The sequence below is a fragment of the Cervus canadensis genome, chromosome 28, assembly GCF_019320065.1.
Source record: "Cervus canadensis isolate Bull #8, Minnesota chromosome 28, ASM1932006v1, whole genome shotgun sequence".
NCBI classification, from domain to species: Eukaryota; Metazoa; Chordata; class Mammalia; order Artiodactyla; family Cervidae; genus Cervus; species Cervus canadensis.
In genome coordinates this window covers 24,680,614-24,701,719 of record NC_057413.1, presented here as the reverse complement: position 1 = coordinate 24,701,719, position 21,106 = coordinate 24,680,614, and the positions used below count along the sequence as shown (strand labels likewise).

The following is a 21,106-nucleotide window of genomic DNA, read 5'->3' as shown; positions in this document are numbered from 1 at the left end:
ATATATAAACATGCAATCTAGAAAAATGGTACAGATGAACCTGTTTGCAAGGCAGAAATAGAGACACAGATGTAGGGAACAAACATATGGATACCAAGAGAAGCAGGGGATGAACTGGGAGATTGGGACTGACATATAGACACTAATATGTACAGAAGAGATAACTCATGAGAACCTGCTATATAGCACAAGGAAGCCTACTTGGTGTTCTATGGTAACCTAAATGGAAAGGAAATACAAAAAAGGGGACATGTGTATACAAATAGCTGATTCACTTCAACATATGACAGAAAGCAGCACAGCACTGTAAAACAACTATCCCCCAATTTTCTTAAAAAGTTGGAGATTCTCAATGAAGTATTCCACCGCCACCTGTTGTGTTGCTGCGTTCCTTCGCCTTCCCTCCAAGCCTCTCAGTTTCCTGAGTCAATATTCAAAGGAAGCCTCTAGCAACAGCCAGCCAAAAGAAAAAGGAGCCTTGACTGCTCACAGCATCTAGAAATAGCTGGGCTGCAAGAGAAGCTGGAAGTGTTAAGTTCTGTACCCTAAAGCTAAAGAAATCAGCTGTCCCTATTTTTTTTTTGGGGGGGGGCAGGTTTTAAATCTTTTCCATCACAGTCAGCCTCCCTAACAGCACAAAAGAAAAAAAGCAGATATTCCAACAGCTTTCAAGTATTTGAATTTATAATACTTTTAAATGGGGTGTGCTATATGCCTCTTTATTCCCACAGGAGGGATGAGTGAAAAAAAAAAAACAGGAACTGACATCTATTCTAAACCTTCAAGTGCCAGATTCTTCATGGAGTGTCCTATGTCATAACAGCAATCAAAAGCAAAATCCCAGAGTTCAGATCCCTCAAGTCAAATTTTTTAGATCATTATTAAACTAAAAATAGCCTAACCACTTTTGTTTAAAATATAACTGAAGCACTTTTAACTTAATATTATCTTGGGTTTGTATCACACTTGACAAAATAACCTACGTTAAGGCCAACAGCAATTCAGTACAGCAGCCAGGCATGCATTAATTATTACTATTAAATAGTAATTAATTTAGATACTACTATGTTGCAAACATGGAAACTGAGACTCAGCAAGGAAGGGGCTTTCTCAAGGTCACACGCTAACAGATAACATCCAAGGAATAAAAACTCGAACCTTTTGATTTCCTTCAAAATGTTCTCTCTTCTGCCATGAAGCAGGAGAGCAAGTCAGGGTGCTTAGAATAAAGCTTTCAGAATTTCTACCCTGAAGCAAGTAAGTTTCGGTTAAATGGAAAACACAACCGAACTAAGCCATTGATCAACAACAGTGGAAAATATAATGTGGTGTTTGATACTTTTTTGAGTCTAAGCTATTCTTATCAACCAAGGAAAAGCAACATCATCTGGTCTGTAAGTCTTCATCTTACCTCTCTCGCAGATGCTAGGGTAAAATGAGTCAGGAAACACAGATCCAGCCTGATATGCATCCCGGTGCCTAAGTAACAGCTGGGGAGCAGGAAAATACAGAGGTTAGAGGGCAAGAGAAAACAGCCTGGGAGAAGCAGGCCCAGGTGTGGGAGTTAGAACAATGTGATGGTAGGGGAGAAGTGATGGAAGGAAGAAGTGAAGGAAGGAAGGCATAAATAAATTATAATAACTCTTGTATCAATATAATTCGAACAGCACCCTACCAAATGTATTTCAGGTTCTCTTATACCAAAAACAGATGAGCTGATTATATAGTAATAAAAAAATCACCTATTTGAATTTAATCTTTTGCTTTTTCTCTGTCCACCCAGAAGAACAAGATTTCCCCAAGACTATTTCACTGACCCAGAACTGGTGTGTGGTAAGTTTTTTGATGACCTAGTGACAGCCAGTAAAATGAGAAATATACAGACACATATACATATGTATTTATTGGGGCTTCCCAGGTGGCGCTGGTGGTAAAGAACCCACCTGCCAATGCAGAAGGCATAGGAGATGCAAGGAGACGCAGGTTTGATCCCCGGGTCAGGAAGATCCCCTGGAGAAGGAAATGGCAACCCACTCCAGTATTCTTGCCTGGAGAATTCCATGGACAGAGGAGCGTGGTGGGCTACAGTCCATGGGGTCACTAAGAGTCAGACATGACTGGACAACTCACACACACATGCATGTATATATATACATACACATATATATGTATCAGTTCATATCTATTTTTGTGTGTGTGTTTATAGTTGCAACCTGTGCTTTACAGGAAGATGATATCCTTTATAGATTGAAGATTAATATGATAACCTTTTGGAGGGTTACAAAAATACCCTTTCCCACTTCCAACATGACACATAAGTTGGTGGTAGAGGTTTTCTTCCCAGCATTCTTCCTTGGTGGCCTGGCTCACTCCATCCCATTCCAATCCCCTTATGGCTACACCCAGTGAGTGCTGGGGCCTAGAAAATGAAGACTTCATTCCCCAGCCGCTACTGAGGAGCCACTTGGCCCTGTGTGCTCCTAGCCAGCACGGAAGTGTTTGGCCTTTCCGTAGCAGAAGCAGAGGGGGCCCAGGTGATCACAAGCAGAGTAGAGGGCATCGGTTTTGCTACTAAGGAGCGTGGCTGAGGTGACAAGGTCCCAGAGCCAAAAGTCAAGATGGCGGCTTCTTACCTTCCAAACCACACAGGAGACAGTTGGACATGGAGCTCATGAATGGAACAGTGTCTGTTTGACTGCTTAGTGGCTCTGGCAGACCAGTTCTGTGTGTTGTTCTGGGAGTCCTGTCCGGATACTCAGCTTAGAGTCTGCTCCTCCATTTCTCACAGTTTCTCAGCATTGAATCCCCTAACATGTGGTCTTGTACCCCTCTCAGCGTAAGAGGGGTTTCCTCTTATGGAAACCCAGAGGGGTTCCACTGTCTGCAAATGAACTCTGACCCAATGGGCAAGGGAAAAGTCTGGCAATCCAACTTTCTGACTTTTCAATAGGGACTTACTAATAACATAGGCTAGATGTAGAAGCAACAAAGAAGTACCTCAAAGAACTTGAAACAGAAGGAGATACAGTATCACCTACTTTTTGTTTTTGCTTTTTCAAGCAGTGTCTCCTCAGTCTTCTAAAGACAGAATCACTTCCATATTGAGCAGGTGAGGCTGACTGACCACAGGGGAACAAGGACAGCACATCCACTCCCACTAGAGTGTTTGGCTCAGAGATGTTTGCCTGACAAAAGCTACTTCAGCTAGAACGTCCCCCAAGACTTCTCAGCTAGAGCTGTGGGGAGAAGAAAGAAGATGCTTTCTTCTCTTCAGGGCTTTATTTGTTTGTTTTGAGACATTCTTTTGTTTTTAAGATGATGCTCTTTCTCCCTCTTATTTATTTTTGGCCACACCTTGTAGGTAACTGGGATCTTAGTTCCCCGACCAGGGATCGAACCTGTGCCCCCCTGCAGTGACAGCACAGATTCTTAACCACGGGACTGACAGGGAAGTCTTCACCTCTTCAGGGATTTTAAACTTAGAAACTGAGTCCTGGATGGCCAGTGTCTCCCAGTGTCTAGGAGACAGAGTACCACTTAGACCTCTTATTCCAGCTCTGCCCCAGGTTTATCAGTTACATGAACCCTTAGAGTCTTTTTTCTAAAGACAGCTGGAATTGGACTTTTGCCACTTAAAAGTAATAATTAACTTTGCTGAATATTTACCTTAGCAGCCACTGTAATGGTCACTTTATATGTATTAAGACTTGTTGAATCTGCATCTCCCGGTGAGATAGTGTTATTTAACAGGGAAAAATAATGCTAAAGCAAATTTTAAATAATTCTAAAGTAAATTTTAAAAAGTAAAGGCGTCAGGTGGGAGGGAAGTTCAAGAGGAGAGGATACATGTATACATATAGCTGATTCATGTTGTTGCACAGCAGAAATGAACAACATTGTAAAGCAATTGTACTCCAATGAAAAATAAATTTTAAGAAAAGGTGTCAGAAAAAAAAGTCAGGAAACCGCTAGGGGGAAAAGAGTACAGAAGGAGGAGGAGGATATCCTCCTCTTTCAGATATAAAAATGCCCCAAAAGACACAGATCAATGAAATAGAATAAAGAAATAGATTCAACCATAATAACTTAATGCATAATAGAGATGAACAAAGGATGGAGTAATCGACAATTGGGTTGGCACAACCCCACTGCAATGAACAGTCTATTCTTATAGGGAATCCATACTTAGCCTAGGTGACACTGACTTGAAATTGACATCACCGGTAACAGATCACTGGATCTCTATCATGCTTTATGCAAAAATTAAGTACAAGATGAATTAGAGAGTTAAATGTCAAAAATAGAGCCATGAAAATAACAAGACACATTTTAAGTGAATATTTGTATAATCTCAGAATGGAAATGATATTTCTAAGCAAAACATACAGGCAGAAACCATGAAGGAAAAGATTGATGCACTTAACTACACAAAAATTTTAATGCTGTGCATGGTAAAAAGAACCAGAAACAAATTTAAGAGAAAAATAAATAACCACGAGAATCATTTGACACACGATAAGATGCTATCTTTTTTTTTTTAAAAAGTCATTCTTCACATCAAGATTAATATCCTAATAGAAAAATGAGCAAAAGACACAGGCAATTCATAGAAGAAGCAATAGAAACAGTCAATAAACACTTGAAAATATATTTAACCTCATTAATAATAAATTAATTATTTGTCAATATAACCTATAACAAAATAACCATTTTCATATATTGGCAAAAATGAAAATATAATAAAAACAGACTTCTAAAAGTGAATCTGTTTCTAAATCTGAAGATAAAGAAATTTCAACGAACTACAGGAACAATTAAGGATATTAATCCTTTCTTGGTCCTGTATGTCTTCCCTGTTTTGTTTTCATTTGTTTCTGGGCCAAGGGGATTCGACTAGCAGTACCAGGGCTGAAGGGACTTTCCAGGTCATGGATTACCTACAAGGAGACCAAGCATATCAGAACCAGAACATGTATTGAGGATAATGGAGGTCAGGTTTCTCACTGCTGAAGAAAGGAGTTACAGATACAAAGCTGAAGAAGATCCTGTGCTGATGGACTGGAATTGGAGATGTTTTCATGTGAATTCAGGGTTTTAAACAGACACAAAAGCCAACTTGAAATGAATTCTGGGACAATTTGAGCATCAAGATAAATAATATTAATAATGTGATATAGGGCTTCCCTGGTGGCTCAGATGGTAAAGAATCTGCCTGCAATGTGGGAGACCTGGGTTTGATCCCTGGGTTGGGAAGATCCCCTGGCGGAAGGCATGGCAACCCGCTCCAGTATTCTTGCCTGGAGAATTCCATGGACAGAGGAGCCTGGCGGGCTACAGTCCTTGGGGTCACAAAGAGTCAGACATGACTGGGTGACTAAGCACTGCACATAATGTGATATAAACCACTGAATAAAATAGGAATCCATGAAAAAATAATATAAAGAGATAGATAAATGGGGAAGAAGAGGCTTTACCTTACAGCAGAATGCAAATTTATAAATGTACAAGGAATGATATAATCAGATAAATATTTGGCAAACATTAAAACTATTTCAGGCAAGAATCAATGGATGCTAAAAAGTTTAATGAGAAACAGAATATTTGCATTATCTCAATATATCTCCCTACAAAATATTTGCTATTTAAAAAAGTAGAAAATATTTATTAACTTTCCAATATAAAAACGTGGCAGACACCATCTTAACCAAAATTATTCTTAACAGCAATAGGACTTCTGCTTCCAGGAAGATGGAGTGGGTGTACTTATCTCTGTTCGTTTTGCTAAATACAGCTGAAACCCTGGACACTGTCTACGAAAAGAACATAACTTATAACTCAAAGGTAGAGAAAAGTATGCACATTGAATGGGAGCTGAAGCGTAACACTGTGGTGAGTTCTGTGGATTTTCTTTTTGCTTCCTATAGTTCAAACTGGATACTGGAAAAGCCAGCTGCCTAGAAACTCCAGTGGGTGTCGACAAAACAAAAGCCTGCAACTCTCAGGCCACAAAAACCAGGCATGGGCCAGCCTAGCAAGATAGAACTTCTACACAGTAACCTCTTTGCTCTACACAAACACCAAAGAAAAAAACACGGCCCCATGCTTCCTCACCACTAGCTAAGGTCTCGTGGGGAGCCTAGGCTTGCCCTCTCACCAGCCTGCGATGAGGTGCCCCCGCTCCCCCACTGCAGTGGTATCAGAGAGGGCTAAGGAGGGAGGCAGGATTTCATCCCTGCCATCCTGTCCCCTACCCTATGGTATAAGTGAGACCATGAGGAGAGCCTGGACATCCAATCCCAACTGGAACAAGGGATCTCTCCCCTTCCCTGCTGTGGGGAGGAGGGCAGTATAAGAAGAGGCCCAAGGGAGATCAGGACATCCACTCCACCCAGTAAAAGGCCACCTCTGCCTTCCGACATCAGTAAAGACCACGGTGAGGAGCAGTAATTAGGTACTCCTACCCTTCCTGGCCAGGGAGGCATCAGGAGAGGCCCAATGAGGAACCTTGAATTCTAACCCCCGTTGGCAGTTAGGAAGGAGTGTCCCCTGACCCCTTCCACTACCTGAGTGGTATCAGAAGAAGACAACTAGAACAGGAAGTTCAAGGAAGATCCAGAGTCTCATAACCTAATACCTAAAATGTCTGGGCTACAATCAAAGATCACTTGTCATACCAAGAACTAGAAAGATGTCAAAAGGAATGAAAAAAGATAGTCATCAGATGCCCACAGAGAGATCGCAGGAATTTCTGAATTATCTGACAAATATTTTACAGCAACCCTCAGAAAAATGCTTCAGTGAACAACTGCAAACACATCTGAAACCAAAAAAAAAAAAGAAAAAAGTTCTCTCAAATAGAAGACATAAAGAACTGAATGAAAAATACAACAGCTGAAATAAAAGTTAACACCACCAGAAATGGTTCAAGTTGACATGATGGGCCTTCTGGTAAAACACAATGAGAAGAATATAGCATCACTTCAATGGTCTGTAGTATTTCTGCCCAAAACTAACCTGCAGGAGAATCTAATCATGAGAAAACATCAAACAAAACCAAATGAAGGTGCGTTCTACAGAGTTACTGGGTTGTACTTTTTCAAACTGTTGAGGACAATAAAGAGAAGGTAGACGTAAGGAACTGTTCCAGGTTGGAGGAGCTCAGAGGGAACTGATAACTAAACACATGCTTCTGTATCAGTCCTAGAACCATGAAGTATGTTGAGTCAACTGTTGACTGGGATTGGGCGATAGTGTTATTTCTCTGTTGATTTCCTGATTGTCATTATTATCATACTGTAGTTGTATAGATGTATATAGTAGTATATGTACACACACACATATATATAGCCCTTGTTTTTAGGAAATATAGCCCCTCCTTAACCATGGTTTTGCTTTCCTTGGCTTAGTTACCTAAGTTCAAAAATATTAAATGGGGCATCCCTGGTGGTCTGGTGGTTAAGAATCTGCCTTGCAATGCAGAGGACACCCTGTTAAATCCCTGGTCCAGGAAGATCCCACATGCCATGGAGCAACTAAGCCTGTGAGCCACAACTACTGAGCCAGCTCTCTGTGAGCCCCAAGTGCCGAGCCCATGTGCCACAACCATTGAAGCCCACGAGCTTAGAACCCACGCCCCACACCAAGAGAAGCCTGTGCGCCACAACGAGAGTAGCCCCCATTCCTCACAGGCAGAGCAAGCCTGCGAGCAGCAGTCAAGACTCAGCACAGCCAAAAATAAATAATTTTTAAAATCTCAAATGGAAAATTCCAGAAATAAGCAATTCCTAATTTTTAAATTGGGCACCATTCTTAGTATCATGATGAAATCTCGCACCATTCTGCTCTATCAATCATCCCTTTGTCCACTATATCCTGCCTGTTAGTCTCCATCATCAGACCTGCGATCTAGCTAGTACAGTGCTTGTGTTCGAGTAGATTTTACCTTACCTGTTGGGAGCCACCAGGATGCACCCAGTCTGTGACAAGGTCATGGGATGAGAGAGGAACCTGCAAGGCAGCTCTTCCTCACATGGGGCTGCCCCGAGGGCCCAATATGTCCCCTCCGGAGCCGCCAGGACGAGAAAGGAACCTGCAAGGCAGCTCTTCCCCTCGAGGTATGTCCCTTTCTTCCTTCTGTCTTACTGTTGTTGGGCTTTCTATTAATTTTTGGAAATGATAATATATAGTAATAAGGCCTCGCTGGAAAAGTCCAAGCCTTTTTGGAAATGCTCAAGATTGCTCTGGCTCAAGACACGACCATAAACATCAAGTCATAAAAGAAAAGGCCACAGGTATAGTTGGCTGCTTGCTTAAAAGATTATAATGTTCTAGAATAGAAAAGAGTAGAAGTATTTAGATTTAGAAGTAGATATACTGCTTTAGTTTACTTGCTCCTTGGTTGAAAGGGTTTTCACTATTGCTATTTCTCTGGTGCTATTTGTTGTTTCCCTTTCTTTAAACAACATGGGATATTATGGGTATTTTTGTAAAATTAGAAAAAGGGGTATATAGGATTTTAATAGAAGACTTATATTAACCAGCTTTACTGCCATTATCTTACTATTAATAGAGGTGTTTTGCTGCTTTAGAGGTGTTTTTGCTGTTTAATAGTTAATCGTTGTAAATTGAGATTTTGTGGTTTCAGGTAAAGAAAAATATCAGGTTTTTCTCATGGTACTATTTTCAGAAATGTCAAACATGTTACTGTGACACTTCCCATGTGTTGTTTTATTGTCCAAAGAATTTACACTATACCTGAGATTTGTGGAACATTGTTTTTGTTAGAGTGAGAATGTTAGGCCATTGAGGCAAGATTATGTACGGGACATTTAAGTATAAACCCTGTAATCGGAAACATTCTAGATGAATGCTTAGGGGAAAAACATGGGCAAAAAAATATTGACGGAAGCACAAACCAATATCTGATGTAATATGTGGTGACCTAAGGGGGAGGTAACATTCATTCTATAAAAACTGAGCTATCCTAAAAATTTTTTAAAAGCTACACCTCTTCTACGCAACCGTCTGTGTGTGTGTGTGTGTGTGTCTGTCTTCTTCCTCACCGACGCCACTCATCCCTTGGGTACTCCTGGTCCTGCCAGGGCTGGACCTTGGCACTTACCCAGTAATGGCCCCAAAGCACAGAGGAGAGGGGTTGGCAATCTGGACATACCAAAGAGAAGTTGTCAAGGGCTTTCTCCAAGTGAAAAGGTGAACGCTGTAGACTTAATAAGGAAAGAAATATTCTAGCTATGAAATTGTGAAGGAAAAGGAAATTTGTGCTAGGATTGCTGCAGCACCTCTAACTGCAAAAGTTATAGCCACAGTATACAATTAAGTGCTTGGATAAAATGGAAAAGACAATGAACTTGTTCAGTAAATTATTTTGATAGGAAGGCCATAGTTACATAATTTTTATTACATATATTGTTATAATTGTTCTATTTTTAGTCACTGTTGTTTCTCTAACTGTGCCTAATTCATAAATTAAGCTTTATCATAAGTATGTACATATGTGTAGGAAAATACTGTATATATGAAGTACTTTTCCAGTGGTCATGTATGGATGTGAGAGTTGGACTATAAAGAAAGCTGAGCACCAAAGAATTGATGCTTTTGAACTGTGGTGTTGTAGAAGACTCTTGAGAGTCCCTTGGACTGCAAGGAGATCCAACCAGTCCATCCTAAAGGAGATCAGTCCTGGGTGTTCTTTGGAAGGACTGATGCTGAAGCTGAAACTCCAATACTTTGGCCACCTGATGCGAAGAGCTGACTCCTTTGAAAAGACCCTGATGCTGGGAAAGATTGAGGGCAGGAGAAGAAGGGGATGAGAGAGGATGAGATGGTTGGATGGCATCACCGACTCAATGGACATGAGTTTGGGTAAACTCTGGGAGTTGGTGATGGACAGGGAGGCCTGGCATGCTGCGATTCATGGGGTTGCAAGGAGTCAGACACGACTGAGTGGCCCAACTGAACTGAACTGTCCACAGTTGCAGGCATCCACTGAGGGTCTTGGGACATATCCCCTGAGGGTCAAGGGAATTACTGTACACAAGGGTGCCTTGAAGGGTAATGACAACCACTTCAGCAATTAACTCTCATTTGGCTCAGGGGAAAATCAATATGCATACATTGGCTCAGAAGGCAAATAGGATAAGTTATCAACAATTGGGGGAATTAGGTAAAAGTCATACAGAAAGTATTTGTCTAATTTTTTTCAACTTCTCTATCAATTTTAAATTATTTCAAAATAAAAAGTTAACATAGGGAACTGGTTAAATAAATTATGGTACAGAGAATTATGTAATTATTAAAAATTATTCTAAAGACTTCTATTGATATGGACATGAAACAAATATATGATCTCTCTGATATAGTAAATGACGAAAAAGGCAAGTTTACAAAATAACGTAACTTTAAAATTTTTTTACGATGAGTTTCTATTAGTTCCATGATCAGAAAAGACCAAACCTATTCTATGGGCAGTGAGGGAGGAGCAGAGCAAAGAAAAGAGAGCAACCAACCAAACACCATTGTTCTGATTTCCTAGTTAATACACCACATTTATTTATTTATCTAATAAATTATTATATATTTATCTATTTATTCTTGTAGAAGGACTAAAATCAGGGCAATAATGACCACCAAACTCTGGGAGATTGTGAAAGACAGGGAAGCCCGCTGCAGTCCATGGGGTCATAAAGAGTCAGACACAACTTAGCGACTGAACAGCAACAAGAAAATTACCACCAATGTGAGTTACGTTCTTGCAGTTCTTATACATTATTAAACTGATTTTCTCAGCTGTATGCATTAGTCTCTTATTAACTTGATTATAGTAAGTTAGAAGTGAAAGACGCTCAGTCGTGTCCAACTCTTTGCAACCCCATGGACTTTTCCAGGTCTGGGTTGGGAAGATCCCCTGGAGATGGGAAAGGCTACCCACTCCAGTCTTCTGGCCTGGGGAATTCCATGGACTGTATAGTCCATGGGGTGGCAAAGAGTCGGACACAATTGAGCAACTTTCACTTTCTTAATACTGGAGTGGGTTGCCTTTCCCTTCTCCAGGGGATCTTCCCAACCCAGGGATCAGACCCAGGTCTCCCGCATTGCGAGTGGATTCTTTATCAGCTGAGTCACAAGGGAAGCCCAAGAATACTGGAGTGGGTAGCCAGCCTATCCCTTCACTACAGGATCTTCCTGACCCAGGAATTGAACCACGGTCTCCTGCATTGCAGGTAGATTCTTTACCAACTAAGCTATCAGGGAAGCCACGGTGAGTTAAAGTCATTACAAATGCAGTCACCTCTGGATGGATCAGCAAAAGAGAATCCCAGAACCAACAGAACCCAGACCCTAAATGCGCAGGGCTTGCTGAGCACCGCCAGCCTGTGGGATCCGTCTAGCATCCTTGGGGTAGCCTCCCTCTGGATCTTTTCACCAAACTGGACCAATGAGTCCAGCACTCACCAGAGAGCAGGTTTTAGTACAGAGAAAGAGGAACTCCAAAGATTCCCACATACAAAGTTACATATCTTCAATCTTTGAAACAGATCCTCAATCTTTGAAGAAAGATTTTCTGATAACATGAAAAAAGCTAACATAATCTCTGTCTTCATGAGTTAAAAGGGGGAGATGCACTCAAGGCACTCAGGGCACTCAAGCTATTTCCAGTGACATCATTGTACAGGTTAGGATCAGTGCTGAGGGGAAGGATGTGTGTCCATTTAACATGTTTTAACTTAGTGATACAAGCTTGGATACCTCTACTAGAAAAGCACCCTGGGCACACTCAGGATTGATTGCTCACACCATGAATTAGGCAGATTCTTATTTCTCCTCTTTCCTACCAACTTTCTATCAGGGTCAATGAAGATGACAAATATAAACACTGTTTTTTTCCCTAGAGGGCCTGTCAAATTGGTGAGTAAGGAAGTTGAAACTAATGACTAAAAGCAGTTTATGAACAATGCTAGATTTCAGTTATTGTATCAATCCTACTTTCCACATTGGATTATCAACACTCACTGGTAAATAATTTGATCCAATTCTGAAGTCATAGAGAATTTAACCACTCCTCTCAAAGGTAATATTTAAGAATCTTTGTCACACAGTTTTATTTAACTATAGAATTAGAAATAGTGTATAGTGCCAGAATGGTTTCAACTAGTTTGAAGATGCATAAAGGTGAGCCATCAGCTAGTCATACCAAGAATACAGTAGGCAGAAAAATCATAATCTCAAAGCATACTTCTCAATAAATACTTCTTCCTATGATGATACAATTTTTATGTAACACAGAGAGATAAGAAGTGGGAAAAAATGGCTTAAGTATAACCTTTCTTTACAAAAAGAAATAAGGTGTACTCTCAAAAAATGCTTTCCAATATTTTTCAAACAATAATTTACATAAAATATTTCATTATTATATATATTCAAGTAGTGCTAAAGTATATATACATTTTAACCCCAATATTAATATTTTATAAAGACATAAAAATGACATATTTTTTATTGAAATTAGGTATTTCAATATCTGTTAGGACCTTTGTCACCTATAAGGGAAAGCTAATGTCCAAGGAATAAAAGAAAAAAATCAAACTTCTTACCTCTTTGTAATTAATACTCCCATCCTGAAGGTGGAGAAACTCCAGAGCTCTGTGCCCTGTAATAAATAAATATATAAATGAATTAACTCCAACTATAACTGAAAACAGAACTACCTGAAGATCAATTTAAAAGGAAAATATATAATTTTGTGCCTGTAACTGTCAAGGAAGTGGGAAGTGAAAATTCAATTTGTACTAGTAATTTTCATTAGCCAATAATTAGATTCAAACAATATTGTTACAATACAAATCAAAATTACAGTTTCTGCTTAACTAGCTCTTATGACCTTGGGTAAGTTACATTACCTCTCCAGGCCTGTTTCCTCCTATGTAAAATTAAGTAAATAACATCCACCTTATAGGTTTGGTAAGAGAATCACACACACACAAAAAAAGGCTAAGTGATGAGCTCATGACTGATACATGACAAAAACAGAAGTTATATTTTGCTTCAACAACCCACTGGGGTAGACAAACCAAGTTTATCTGTACAACACAGGGTCTAAACCATGGACTGAATCAATGACCCATAAATGTTTTCTTCATCATTGGACTACTTTAGAAGGAGAAAACAAAGTCTCAAAAAGCCACGTGCTCCACCCACACACCCACGCCCATAAGATATGCACACCCACACCCTCAATCTTCTTAGTATCAATAACAGGAACACTCCTTGTGAAGACATAGTCAAAGGTGACACCTTATTTCTATTGGAAATCACATCCAATGTTTTAATTCGTACAACAAAAATCTAGCCACTACCATGTTATAAGCATTTATATCATAAAGAGGCAAGGTCGTAGCTGACACAAATAGCAGGTATACAAGATTATAGAGGTTTACAAACTGAAACCACTGAAGGAGGCCAATTCTAATTAGCTCATAAAAATGTCAACCATCCACACAGGCCTTATATAAGAAGTGAAAACAAGAATCAGGATATTTATGAAATCATGTAAGTTACTGGCAAATAATTATTGAAGTTTTAATCTCTTTTTGTATAAGAATCCTCACAATCTGTGCAGATTTGGAATTGCCTTCAATTATGTCCACATAAACATATTATATTTTACATTTAACATATATTAACATATTAATCATTAGGACTCTTGTTTGGCACCTACTGAAGAAATGGAAGCAACAATCTGATTTTTAAAAATTTTAAGATTTCATCTGTCTTGCTAATTTTTTACTCTAAAGATTAAAAAGTTGAATATTCCCACTTATATTTGTTCCTCTTTGGCCCACTGCTAGAGTTTTTAGCAGTTTCAGTTTCACAGAACTTAGATGTGCAAGATAATTTAGAATTCATCAAGAAGTTCAGCCCCCTCATTTTGCAAAAGAGAAAGTGAGTTGCCCAGAGTCACTCATGTAGTTTATAGCAGAGCTGGTATTAAAATCTACACCTAATTCCCTTTTCCACTGTCTCGTGACTCTAACATCTAACGTTTTAGATGTTAAATGACTCTAACACTTTAGCATAGATGTTTCATGAAAGAACCCTGGACCAGCTGTTAGGATATGTAACTCTAGACTAGGTCACTAACAAGTTAGCTGTGAAAACTCTCTGTGATCCATTTCCTCTATTGTAAAATAAAGGAACTATACTCAGTGATCTCCAGTATTCCTTCAAATCATAATTCTGTGATCACACAGTTCTTGTCCAGCAGAGCTAAATATTCTGTTTTGCACTGATAAATTTTCATATTTTTTTTAAATTGGGGGATAACTGCTTTACAATGTTGTGTTAATTTCTCCTGTACAACGTGAGTCAGCCATAAGTATGCATATACCCCTCCCTCTTAAGCCTCCTTACCCCCATCCCAAATTTTCATTTTTCATTCATAATCTTGTTCTGCTTTGAATCTTCTAGAGGTAGCATAACTAAAACATTGCTACTGTTTTTATCTAAAGAGTGAAAAAACATTACAAATACATTTCATCCAAGAACCAACCTTTTGTGCTACCATCTACCTTTATCCAGATCACTCAGTCTTTGCCCCGCCCTAAGCTCATAGGCATCAGCTTATTGTATCCCTGGGCTCCCCAAATCCTGCCATCATTCTGGGCATCTCTAATACCAGGGACTGCTCAAATTTCCCCACTTCCTTGCCCTCCCTGAAGCCAACCATCTCTAAAGCTGTTTGACTCAGGGGACCCAGTCCCGTGGCTATATGTGGTCCTTTATGTATACTTGGAAACGTAGAAACAAAAATAGATTCCTCACTCCTCCCACACTACACCCACTTTTCTCTTCTCCCATTCTATCAGTTCTTCTGCTTCATGGGATCACCCCCCCACCCCCCTCCAAGTTTATCCAGTTCCTATTTCCCCATGCAGAGAAACAGCCCGAGACCCAGTGACCAAAGCACCTTCCTCTCCTCCATGGACTTCACTCTGATAGTCCCCAACCCTGGACGACTCCAGCCTGGGCTTTCCCCTCTTCACTGCCGCATGGTTCAGGGCAGCAGGGGAACTCGTTGTCAACACAAGGGATCAATTCTAAATCTCCTCCGTAACATTTCTGACAGATACACTGTCCTTCATACCATGACAAGAGGCTGGCACTTACCTATTTCTATGTGCGTCGAAACGCCACATGGTGAACTTCTAGGGCAGAGGAAGCCCAGCAGCATCAGCAGTCCTGACCAGAATCTGAAAACAGACATGTTCTCATTACTCTCCGCTCCCATGGTGACGAGCAATGCTCTGAGCTGCGGCAGCACAGAGTCTAGAAGCCTGGCCCAGACCAGCTGCTCTCCCTCTAACCAGGTCACTGACACGGGAAACCCTGCCTCATTTCAAAATAATATCATTTCCCAGTGAAGTCAACTGTTTAACTACTGTTTAACTTCACCAGGACAGCAAACAAACTCCACCTGGGAGAGGAAAGGAAAAAAATAAGGATAAACTGAAATCTCAATGCCTCCTGTTAGGAGCATTCCCACCTTCTGACTCTGGTTTCTCCTGGATTTCTTTTTAATATGACATTTGGATGGAGATGCAAGCAAAGTTGTCTCCAAATATTCTTTGCTTTCTTTAAAAAAAAAAAAAGATATTGACAACCTTTATCTTTAAAAGATATTGATTGTATTGACAATCCATATATTGGACCACCTCACCTCACAGGAGTCGATTTCTCTTGCATCTTTCCACACATACATCTGGTTGTCCTGCTTCCTCGGCCTCTGCAGCCACAAGTGCTGGGAAAGCTTTTATGATGATCAGTTGGAACCGGCTTCTCTTTCAGTATTTGGCAACAGATAATGACACTTGTATGGGATTACACAATAGCAACTACTCCTGGTCTCTTTCTCCCCGGCTGTTCTTAAAGCGCTTATCCAGAACCTGCTGCCTGGTCAGATTCCTGCAAGCAAAGATGCTGGTAACACTTTCAGCGGGGGAGAGGGGAGTGTGAGTGGGGAGAGACAGATTTCAGATCAAGAAAGAAGGATTCAGAAAATGAGAGGTTCAGAATACACCTGACATACAAGTATGCAATCTATTGCACTTAATCCAGGGGAGAACTTAGGTGTAACTCTTTGTAGAAATGATGGTGATCTTAAAGCTCGAATGACGCATAACATTAGAAGCAGGAAAGTTGATTTTGAAAGAGAGGGAGGACACAGCGACCATTCTCAGGTTAGCCAAATGGAAGAGAAGAAGAAAAGATGGGATGATCTGAGACCCTCAGGCATCTGCCAAGTTTCCTTTGCTCCTGCAAAGCCCCCAAAGAAAGCAATGCTAACAGTTCTTCCCCAACCCGGACAGCATGAGGCCCCGCTGCTCCTGACTGTAGGTCAGAGGCCATAAACTGAGTGTTTTGTTTGGCAAATGGACTGTTTTATAAACTTAGGCCAATTTTTTTTTTTTTTTTAAACAGGAAAAATCTGCATAGGAGTCTAGATTTCTGGGAATTCACTGCTGGTCCACTGCCTAGGACTCTGTGCTCTCACTAGCTGAGAGCCCTGGGTTCGATTCCTGGTGCGGGAACTAAGATCCCCAAAGCTGTGCAGCACAACCCTTAAAACACAAACAACAAAACCTGATTTCTAGCTGTTTTTAAAAAACAAAGAACTGGCTTCATGAACTGATGCCCCCATATGCGAGGACCACCAGCTGGAGCTCCATCCACCTGGCAGGTCTATGTCTCCAGCCAGAGGTACCCTCCCCACGTTCCCCCGTCCCCACCAGCCACACGATGCGTGCAGCCTGCCGGGCCCTTCTGGCCACCAGAGGCCGTGGAGTTTGCCCCCTTCTCACTCCGGGTTTTCTAAAGCCTGCATGTGAGAGGGTGGTGATTACAATTTAGGGCTCTGGTAAGCCCAGAAGAACTTTCCCTGGTGGCTCAGATGGTAAAGAATCTGCCTGCAGTGCGGGAGACCCAGGTTCGATCCCTGGCTCAGGAAGATCCCCTGGAGGAGGAAATGGCAACCCACTCCAGGGTTCTTGCCTGGAAAATCGCATGGACAGAGGAGCCTGGCGGGCTATAGTCCATGGGGTTGAAAAGAGTTGGACATGACTGACCAACTTCGCTTCACAAGCCCAGAAGACCCAGGAGTATTCAGTGAACGACAAGGTAAGAAGGCTGCAAAGGGTCAACAGGGAAGATGAAGCACTGCCTGAAAATGGGATCTAATGAAATTTAATAAAACAAACCCAACCACAAAGCTCCAGAGAAAGAAACAGGTTCAGGGATCCGTAACTAAGCAATACTAATCCCGAGTTTCTCATTACATATAATTTTTGTGTTTACGGTTCAGAATGACTTAATTTTATGTATGCAATAGAACAAGAGGTAATTACTTTCTTAGGCAGTCTAGTGTGATGGTTATGAGATAGGGCCTTTACAGGACAATAGTGCTTGAGATTTTGTGAAGTCTGTATTACCTTCGTAACTATGAAAACAAAGATACAACTTTTAAAGGAAAGTTAAAATATAGCTTGCAATATTAAAAAAACTATCTGACAAATGTGTATGGAATTATTTTTCTTTCCACCCCCTGCCCTCTTTCCTAATACATGAACACACCTGGCCAGCTCTGGAAGGCATCAGGGCAGCCTAGAAGCAAGATGGGAGCCAGGAGGGAATCATTTCCGCTCTGAAAGGGAGTTTGCAAAGAGCACAGAATAGTGGGGGAGTCAGGCAAGGGACAAGGTGAATTTCCTAGGCCCTAGGCACTTTTGCCTTGGTGGCAGCCTCCTCTTTCATAAAAATAAACATTTTCCTTAAAGAAAAAAAATCACATTTTACATCTGCATTGCTATCAAGGTTAATATATTAATACTTAAAAGTAAAATCTTATTTTTTTAATTCTGACTTTATAAGAAGGGAAACGTTTTTGTGTTCCCATAAAAACACTATGGGCCCTAGGCAGAGTGGGCACCGTTTGAAATAGAACCCTGGAAACATAAGAGTAATTTCTGATCGAGAGAAGCAACACAGCCGACTTCATTATTCTGGGCATTACTTGCTCAACAAAACAGATTTCCCCAAACCTCAGAAATCAACCATCCGTAGAGCTCCCTCTGCAGGCAGGAGATGGAAACACACCAGTTCCCCAGTCCAGAACTGATACCCAGTTCAGCTCGGTCGTGTCCCACTCTTTGCAACTCCATGGATTGCAGCACACCAGGCTTCCCTGTCCATCACCAACTCTCGGAGCCTACTCAAACTTAGCACTGCCTCTCACCCAAAATTCCTTCAATAGAATACATGAAAGATTAAACTCTGAAAGTGCAAGTAGCTCAGTTGTGCCCAACTTTTTGCAACCCCATGGGCTCTAGCCCGCCAGACTCCTCTGTCCATGAAATTTTCCAGGCCAGAATACTGGAGTGGGTAGCCATTCCCTTCTCCAGGGGATCTTCCCAACCCAGGGACTGAACCAAGGTCTCCCTCATGATAGATGGATATTTTACCATCTGAGCCATCAGGGAACCCAATGCTATTCCCGTTTCTGCCAAATGTGACTCAAGACTGAATGACGCTGACTCAGCAACCAAAGTCAAAATATAAAGTACAACCTCAGCCTTTCGCAAAAAAAAAAAAAAAAAAAAACCACCTAGAAAAAGTTGAAGAGCCCACACTGTTAGGGAAACTAAATAGTCTTGTTTAGTTTCAGAGACAAAACAGGGCTGGCTTCTGACCTTGCTTCTAATCAGCCTGGACACTACATTGACTCTGGGTGCAAGATTTGATAGATAAGCCCCATACATCAGCTAGGGGACCTACCTTGAGACTGCTGAACCCCTGGAGGGGATCAGGCCAAACAAGCCCCAGGCGTAACAAAATTCCAAGTTTTACCGGACAAAACAAACAGCCTTAACATGAAATCAGAGCTGCAATTTGCTCACAGATTGATGATGGAATCAGTTTATGTCCTGGGATTATAAACAGGAGCCCTGAACTGTGAAAATAAAAAGAAATTTAATGAAATTAAGACACTTGCTCCTTGGAAGAAAAGTTATGACAAACCTAGACAGTGTATTAAAAAGAAGAGACATTTCCAACAAAGGTCTGAATAGTCAAAGATATGGTTTTTCCAGGAGTCATGTATGGATGTGAGAGTTGGACCAAAAAGAAGGCTGATCACTGAAGAATTGATGCCTTGAAACTGTGGTGTTGGAGAAGATTCTTGAGAGTCCCATGGACAGCAAGGAGATCAAATCAGTCAATCCTAAAGAAAATCAGCCTTGAATATTCATTGGAAAGAGTGATGCTAAAGCTCCAATACCTTGGCCACCTGATACAAACAATCAACTCATTGGAAAAGACCCTGATGCTGGGAAAGATTGAAGGCAGGAGGAGAAGGGGATCACAGAGGATGAGATGCTTGGATAGCATCACCGACTCGATGGACATGAGTTTGAGCAAGCTCTAGGAGATGGTGAAGAACAGGGAAGACTGGCAGTTTGCAGTCCATGCGGTTGCAAAGAGTCAGGTATGACTGAGCAACTGAACAACTACTGAACTGTAATTTTCACCCACAGAGCAGACTCACTTCCTGGGACATCTTCCCAATTGGGACTCCAGATGAGCTGTGTCATGGGACTTCCCAGGGCTAAGTCTGGATGCTGATCAAAACCCAATTTGGTGATGTATCCTCTGCTGTTTCTATTTCTTTTTTAAATGTTAGTATATTGAAAGTAAGCTGGATAATTTTCTAATAAATATTGGTATTATTTGTTTGTCTATAACAAGTGGCTTAATTTGTTAACAAATCCTCTGAACCTGAGACAGAAGTGAAAACTTTCTGTGAAACACCACAGGCTCTACCAAAGCCAAAAAGAACCTCTCCTCTTAGTAGAAATACAGGAGTTTTTTGGGACTAGTGATTCTAAATCAACTCTGAGAGTTAGGCTTCATTTGAACCCAGAGACCCTGAGTATAGGCCTGCTATTTATATCCTCATCAAAGTTGAGGCTTCCTTGCTACTTCCGGAGTTTTAGGCAAAGTCTAACTCTGATCATACCTTGGTTGCCTGATTTTGACAAAAGGGTCCTGTAGACTCACTGGTGGCCTAACTTTTGTCAACTACAAACTGACACTTGCCAAGAGCATTTGGACTTCCCTGGAGGCTCAGACGGTAAAGCGTCTGCCTACAATGCGGGAGACCCGGGTTCAATCCCTGGGTCGGGAAGATTTCCTGGAGAAGGAATGGCAACCGGTACTCTTGCCTGGAAAATCCCACGGACAGAGGAGCCTAGTAGAATACAGTTCATGGGGTCGCAAAGAGTCGGACGTGACTGAGCGACTTCACTTCAAGAGCATTGTCAGCGACCGAACCACAAGGGCATTTGCCACCTGCCTCTGAGGAGACTGAACCCCCTGGCGCTACGGCTGTTGAGCTTCAACACTCCCTGAGGGAATTCAGGGTGGAGTGAGGCACTCTGTGCTCCAGGGAATCTGGTGGGACAGGTCTTTAGATAGTTGGATATTTTCAGGAACTGATTTCATGATTCCAATACTTGCATCTCCTCATATCTAGAAAGGCACTGATAGTACTAAATCTTTTCATGCTGACATCAGAGCCTCCTGACAAGCAGAAAAGTGAAAGTCAAAGTCGCTCAGTTGTATCCAACTCTTTGTGACCCACTGGACTGTAGTCCATGGATTCTCCAGGCCAGAATAGTGGATTGTGTAGCCTTTCCCTTCTCCAGGAGATCTTCCCAACCCAGGGATTGAACCCAGCTTCCCTGATGGCTCAGGCAGTAAAGCGTCTGCCTGCAATGCAGGAGACCTGGGTTCCATCCCTGGGTTGGGAAGATCCCCTGGAGAAGGCAATAGCAACTCACTCCAGTACTCTTGCCTGGAAAGTCCCATGGATGGAGGAGCCTGGTAGGCTACAGACCATGGGGTCGCAAAGTCAGACACGACTAAGTAACTTCACTCATGCACTGCAGGCGGATTCTTTACCAGCTGAGCCACAAGGGAAGCCGGACTAGCAGAAAACCTTTTGTAAAATGAGTGTTTAATTGTATTGAACTCCCACCTT

At 41.4% G+C, this 21,106-nt stretch overlaps 1 protein-coding gene across 5 annotated transcripts in view; it reads right to left on the bottom strand.

Moving 5' to 3' along the window:
• GPLD1 (glycosylphosphatidylinositol specific phospholipase D1) overlaps positions 1–15,849 on the bottom strand; it is a 51,990-nt gene extending 36,141 nt beyond the window's left edge. For 4 of the 5 annotated variants that reach the window (XM_043450318.1, XM_043450320.1, XM_043450316.1 and 1 more), the window contains exons 1-3: positions 15,184–15,353; positions 12,612–12,667; positions 1,412–1,490 (exon numbers count right to left, since the gene is read on the bottom strand). In XM_043450318.1, coding sequence (XP_043306253.1) covers positions 1,412–1,490; positions 12,612–12,667; positions 15,184–15,304 — 256 coding nt within the window. In that variant the 5' untranslated portion in view covers positions 15,305–15,353. Of the gene's footprint in view, positions 1–1,411; positions 1,491–12,611; positions 12,668–15,183; positions 15,354–15,733 lie in introns of those variants that run through there. The other variant, XM_043450317.1, reaches the window with a different exon arrangement.
• Positions 15,850–21,106: the final 5,257 nt, after the last annotated feature.